At 36.5% G+C, this 7,500-nt stretch overlaps 1 protein-coding gene across 3 annotated transcripts in view; it reads right to left on the bottom strand.

Annotated features, from left to right (window-relative positions):
- Positions 1-6,417, bottom strand: part of TLX1 (T cell leukemia homeobox 1) — a 57,810-nt gene extending 51,393 nt beyond the window's left edge. The window contains exons 1-2 of one of the 3 annotated variants that reach the window (XM_040361917.1): positions 5,509-6,417; positions 2,187-2,388 (exon numbers count right to left, since the gene is read on the bottom strand). In XM_040361917.1, coding sequence (XP_040217851.1) covers positions 2,187-2,388; positions 5,509-5,983 — 677 coding nt within the window. In that variant the 5' untranslated portion in view covers positions 5,984-6,417. Of the gene's footprint in view, positions 1-2,186; positions 2,425-5,508 lie in introns of all 3 variants that reach the window. The other 2 variants (XM_040361918.1, XM_040361916.1) reach the window with 2 other exon arrangements.
- Positions 6,418-7,500: the final 1,083 nt, after the last annotated feature.

Below are 7,500 nucleotides of genomic sequence, written 5' to 3'. Positions count from 1 at the left end.
TCCTTCCTGGATCTAAAGTACAGACACCCCACTTTATTAACCTTACAAGATGATACATTTGTCTGTAACCTAAAGTAATATTCCCTGATGTCATTGATGTAACCCATTCCTGCTCAAAGCCCCAAGGGCTGCAGTGGTTGGCTGGTCTTTACTTGGATTGAAAACGGTTAAAACAAGTGGAGAAGAGTGAGAGCAGCAGCTTCATGTCCTCACACGTATGGTGGAGCTGAGGTCTGTCCTTTCTATGGAGGTCTATAGCCTAACTGTACTTCTGTAGAGCCCTTCTCATGGCTGACCACACTCTGCAGCGCCGAAGGGGTTAATTCAGAGCTGCAATGGCCCAGGAGCCCTCACTGTCTTCAATTTCCATTTGTATAGAAATGATAAAATTCCTATAAATAGTGCATTAATGTATCATAATAGGCTTTATTTATAAAACATAAAACAACTGTCATCATAGTGTTTACAAAATACAATAAAAAGAGTATAATGTAAGAATAGGAGGGGGGGGGGTGTACAGATATATTCACACACTGTACATGGGTTACATAATCGCATAGAGACATACACATAGGAAAACTATGTGAACTTTCTCTGAACTTTTATGACAGCTGCATACAGTGATTTTTTTGCCTTGGTGGAAGAGTTTGTCCAGCACTTGTGGCACATTTTCATAACCTGCCACTGACAATGTAGCGATATTAAACCAAAAAAAATATAAAAAAATACATGTTACAGTTTACCAACCCTTAAATATGGTGGCTGTATTATATTAGACTTGTTCCTTAATTTTCACCTGGTGTTCCTAGGGTGTCTCCACTGTGAATGGGGGAGCAATGGAGCCACCCTTGGAAAGCAGCATTGTCTAGCTGGGAATAAGGAGGTTGTTAGATGCACTAGCAGATTATATGATGACAAAAAAAAATAAAAAAATCAGTTACAGCTACATTTTTTTTCCCTTTGGAAAAGTTTTACAGAAATTAATAAAAGATGACCATTGCAAGCACTAACTGCCACTTTTGCTGGCCAGTCTGGTATTTTTTTTAAGGAAGTTGAATGGCAGGATCACCAGGTGAAAATAAAAGGGGGGGGGTGGCATAAAAATAAAATCACAATAATAATTGGTGCACACCGATATAAAATAATATGTATTTTAAAGGTTTTACTGATTTAATTAATGTTTTCCTGAAGGTGGTGAACATAAACCAGGATTATGCTGGGAGTATAGGGCAGCAGTGATTATTATAGGATCCAGAGGTAGCAAAACCACTCGAGGGACTGGGCAACATTCTCAATAGTTTATCATGATGGGGAGAGGGCAGAACCCCGAAAAAACAATACCAGTTTATGACTTGCTATCCCAGGATTCTGCAAAGCAAACTGTGCTTGCCTTCAATAAACAATTTCTATTCAGATCTGTATATACTTATGTAAATAGTCATGTTGATATATTTGATCCATTTCTCAATAGTAAAATATTGATTTATTAAAACAATATTGTAGAGCTAACTGAAATAAGCGAAAATTTTTCACAGGAACACAGGAGAGAAGGTAATTTATTTATTTATTTATCTTTCTTTCTTTTTCTATTACTTTTTAAAATAATAATACCAATGTTGTTGTTGATGATGATGATAATAATAATAATAATAATAATAATAATAATAATAATAATATTATTATTATTATTATTATACTGTTAACTGAGGCTTTTCTCAGTGGCTTATAATTATTTTACTGTACAAAGCAGCCCAGATCGTTCTATTGGGATTTGATAAGATTAGGTTGTTCGATTCTTTCATTTTACCTGTGCGATAGTTGCCAGGTTGCACAAGAGTAGCTCCAATATTTGTAATTTTTTTTTTAATCTCTATTTTACACAAACTTGCTGTAAATAAGGCATGACATGGGACTGTCAGACTATCTGTCCAGGACAAAAATGGCCTCAGAACAGTGCCCAGGTAAACTTCTCAAATGTTAAATCTTGGAGTGATCTAATGGATAGATAGCAGTTTATTATACAATCATCCAGTGAGATTTCTGGGCCCAGTCCTGATTTTCCAGGAAGAAGCATTTCCTATATATAACACATGAAAGCAATATGTACAGCTCATAGATAAATTGTCAGGGTGGTCTTTACCCTGGGCCCCCAAAACAGAATTCGAGAATGTGGGTAGATGACTTACCTCCATTTAGTCCTTCTGTTTTGAAACCAGGTTTTCACCTGGGCGTCTGTCATTTTAAGTGCTTTGGCCAGGGCTGCCCTCTCGGCCGATGCCAGGTACTTCTGTCGGTGGAACCTCTTCTCCAGCTCGCAGATCTGTAGTCTGGTGAACGATGTGCGGGGCTTCTTCTTCTTGGGGGGCGTCCTGTTCTGGTATGGGTGACCTATACGGCGTGTTACAGTGAAGGGTGAGAGGGCCACTAGAGTGGGAGACAGATGGCAAAAGCAGGCAGCAAAATGAGCAGGAGTCAGAGCATGGCACAGACAAAGCAGAGCCCCTAGCATGCACCCCCTCCTATACATCGCTACAGCACTGGCATCTATATATCTCTATGCCCCTGGCACTAATCCAATAATGACAATCACAAATATCAATGCTAGTCAGTGAGTTCACAATTATTTTAAAGCTGAATTTGTTCATTTTATCTATCTATCTATCTATCTATCTATCTATCTATCTATCTATCTATCTATCTATCTATCTATCGTATATTTAATATTATTATTATTATTATTATTATTATTATTAGTATTATTAATAATAATAATAATAATAATAATATATAGCATTTTCAATACAAAAGGTCACTTCCTAGGCCCTCAGGTTGCCTGATACTGTCCCAATCAAATCTCAACGACACATTGGAAGTTTAGGAGATTTTTAGACATATTTCAATGACTGTAAACCTTGCAAGGCTCAATTCAGGAAGCATTACATGAGGATCTTAATTTTAGCCATGTGACTGTAATTTTCAAATCTCATTGGACTCAACTGAAAATAACTATCACTTCTTAAATATCTTTTCCTATGTTAGCATTGTGTGAATGCAGCCAACATTGGTGTCTGTAGATTATACACGTCCTGCTGACTATTTGGGGTTTTCTTATAATTAACCTTCAAAGTATGATCTCCTATATATTATATATCTAATGTTTGCAGCCCAGTTATGGACTTTCTATTTTTATTCTAATCCTAGACACGTTCTTTATATCATAGTCCCCTTTCATAGATTCTATATGTTCCTGCAATCTTTTCTTATTTTTCTTTATTAAACTACCCTCCAATAAATGTTTATACAGTCTATGTTCTCTTCTATATTACCAGTGCTTGATTGACATATTTTATGTTTTCTATATATGTTTGCCCTCCTCTTCTGTATTACTACATAGTCATGGCCTTTGTAAATAATCTATAAATTAAGACCCACTTCTAAATTTTCTATTCCCCTGCCCTCTTCTATATTTTCTATATATTTATGTATTCTACATTCTTTTTATTTTTTATATATAATGTATGCCCTCCTCTGAATTTTGAACATATCTCAACCTTTTTCTATTGTTAATCCCCTGTTCTATATGTTTTATATATTCCTATCCACCTATATTTTTTTACCTATTTTTTCATCCTTCATTTGTCCTATGGATTCATGCCTTTTCTACAGTTTCAAAATATTATTATTTGGACACGTTTGTGGATTGGAATTGGCTCTATGGTAGTGATGACCATGTTTTCCACAGAAATAATATAATAATAATAATAATAATAATAATAATAATAATAATAATAATAATAATAATTTGATTTAGAATAGATTGTATTGAGCTTGATAATGACAGTATTAACATATGGAATATATATATATATATATATATATATATATATATATATATATATATATATATATATATATATATATATATATATCATATTTCTCTCTCTCTCTCTCCCTCTATATATATATATATATATATATATATATATATATATATATATATATATATATATATATATATATATATATATATATATATATATATATATATATATATATATATATATAAATGTATAGATATATATGTATTCTCCTATTTTATTTGGATATATATATATATATATATATATATATAATATGTATGTGTGTATATATATATATATATATATATATATATATATATATATATATATATATATATATATAAATAAAATCTCCTTGTCTCCCAGCTACTAATCCATGTTGTGGATCTCAGACTGGACCGGTTTCTAATGAATGTGTAGCTCTCTAACCTAATAATCTCACCACAGGATCAAACCTTTCCCTCTTACAAATGTTACATTTTATTAACCACACAATTTTCCTAAATTAGCTGAGTCGTTCAGTAATGTTTTATATATATATATATATATATATATATATATATATATATATATATATATATATATATATATATCACCCCAGATGACAGAGTGTACATGTTTATGAAAGAAAACAAGCTAGGGTGAAATTACTATTTTCAATTTTGTAATTATAGAAATATTCCTAGCTATGCGACCAGATATGTCTTATTGCACAAATACACCCAAGGAATATTATATACAGAATATGATATTTTATATATGTCTGATTGCACAAGCACCCAAAAATACACATTATGGAAATCATGTAAAAATCTTATATGTCTGATTGTACAAACACCCAAAATACACCTATGGGATATCAAATAAAAATTATATAAAACTATACCTAAAGGATATCTTTAAATAAATAAAAAAAAAACATATATTCTATATATGTCTGATTACACAGACACCAACAAAATGTATCTAAAGAAAATGGTATAATATATATATATATTTAAAAAAGAAAGTCAAACATGTATCTAATGTTATATAGTCCATTTTGTATAATTATTTTTAACTGCATTGTGCATATATTTTAGTTTATACACTGCTTGTATTATTCCTACTATTATTATTATTATTATTATTATTATTATTATTATTATTATTATGTAGAATAGATTAAAAAAAAAGGTAAATATAATAAAGCTAATAGCTACCATATGCATATTATATGTCAAATATATTGTAATGCAAGCATATAGTTTTGAGTCTAACTTAATGCATTCCTACATAATATGAATTATATATAATATTGTGATTATGTTTTGAGGATAGCATTATAATTCTACGTATAGTATATGTCGGGTAAATATGTCCAATATCGTTTATATATATATATATATATATATATATATATATATATATATATATATATATATATATATATATATATATATATATATATATATATTGTATTATTATTTATATATTGTATTATTATTTATTATTATCAAACTTTGATTTCAGGCCCTACTGGAAGAACCTTAGATATAAAAGTATATAGAATGGTCTGTGCCCCCCTGGCTGTACATAGAGAGCAGACAGGGAAGTGTTGAGCAGTCTCAGGTAGGACAGTTGCCAAGCAGAGTCTATGCTCACCTACCTGTGAACCTGTCCTTAGTGTACCTCCTATTACTCTCCATCCAGGGGAAGGTTAGTCCTGTGAGGTTGTTCATATTGTTCATTGCCCCCATACTGGGCACAGTTGGCATTCCAGTGGAAATAGGCTGATGCACACTAGATAAAGGTCTGTGAGCAGGAACCCGAATAACCCCAGCAGAGTTGAGATTGTTGCCATTCATATTCATGCCCATGTTCATATTATAAGAGCCAGTGAGGGAGGCCATGCTGCAAGCACTGTTGTTGTATCCCCCGGTGCTGTTATTGCTGTAGTTGCCGGTCATGGTGTTGTAGGCACTGCTTACAATGCATCCCAAGCCATAGTCTGAATCCTGCAGCCTGCTGCCGGAGATCATACAACTCCCCTGGTCTGGATTGTTGAGGATCTGGTCAATCCCAAAGCTGATGGGCTCTGCATGGCTCTGGTGGAGGTGATGATGAGCCCCTATGTGATCCATGCTGGTAGAAGATCCTTCCCACACCACCACGACTGGGGCTCCAGCCCAGACCTCTGATCACTTATCAGATTAGAAAAAGGCCGCTTTGTCTCGCTTCAATTGTCTCCAATTCCTGAGGCTGGATAAAAAGAGCAAAAAGGAAGAGCTAAAGTGGACGGTGCTTTTTACATTTGGTTAGAGCTCGCTGTGCAAACTGGGACATCAATCACACAGCCAGGAGGCCTGAGAGAGAGAGAGGAGCTGGGCTCTTCCGCCCTCAACGCTCATTGGCTGCCTGCTGACAACACCAATGTGAATGACAGCATGAGGAGCAAGGAGTTCCCTGCACTGGAGTCCTCAGCAGAGCACAGCCATACAGAATCCAGATCAGAGCAGAGCCATACAAAGTCCTGATTAGAGCAGAGCAGAGCACAGCCATACAGAGTCCTGAGCAGAGCACAGCCAGAATGCAGATCAGAGCAGAGCCATACAGAGCCCAGAGCAGGGCACAGCCATACAGAGTCCAGAGCAGAACACAGCCCTACAGAGCCCAGAGCAGAACACAGCTATACAGAGCCCAGAGCAGAGCACAGCTATACAGAGCCCAGAGCAGGGCACAGCCATACAGAGTCCAGAGCAGAACACAGCCCTACAGAGCCCAGAGCAGAGCACAGCTATACAGAGCCCAGAGCAGGGCACAGCCATACAGAGTCCAGAGCAGAACACAGCCCTACAGAGCCCAGAGCAGAACACAGCTATACAGAGCCCAGATCAGAGCAGAGCACAGCCATACAGAGTCCAGAGCACAGCCATACAGAGTCCTGATCAGAGCAAAGCCAGAGTCCTCATAGAGAACTGAGCACAGACATACAGAGTCCTGTTCAGAGCAGAGCACAGCCATACAGAGCCCAGAGCAGAACACAGCAATACAGAGTCCTGAGCAGAGCAAAACACAGCCATACAGAGCCCAGAGCAGAGCACAGCTATACAGAGTCCTAAGCAGAGCACAGCTATACAGAATCCAGATCAGAGCAGAGCACAGCCATACAGAGCCCAGAGCAGAACACAGCCATACAGAGTCCTGATCAGAGCACAGCTATACAGAGTCCTGATCAGAGCAAAGCCAGAGTCCTCATAGAGAACTGAGCACAGACATACAGAGTCCTGTTCAGAGCAGAGCACAGCCCTACATAGTCCTGATCAGAGATCAGCCATACAGAGCCCAGAGCAGAACACAGCAATACAGAGTCCTGAGCAGAGCAGAACAGAACACAGCCATACAGAGCCCAGAGCAGAGCACAGCTATACAGAGTCCTGATCAGAGCACAGCTATACAGAGTCCTGATCAGAGCACAGCTATACAGAGTCCTGATCAGAGCACAGCTATACAGAGTCCTGATCAGAGCAGAACACAGCCCTACAGAGTCCTCATTGAGAACTGAGCACAACCATACAGAGCCCTGAGCAGAGTAAAGCCATACATAGACTTGTATGGCTGTGTTTAGGACTCTGTATGCCTGTGTTCTGCCCAGGACTCC

This window comes from Rana temporaria, chromosome 8 (genome assembly GCF_905171775.1).
Source record: "Rana temporaria chromosome 8, aRanTem1.1, whole genome shotgun sequence".
Classification (NCBI taxonomy): Eukaryota; Metazoa; Chordata; class Amphibia; order Anura; family Ranidae; genus Rana; species Rana temporaria.
Note: the sequence above shows the minus strand (reverse complement) of the source record. Positions and strands in the feature narration are given on the sequence as shown.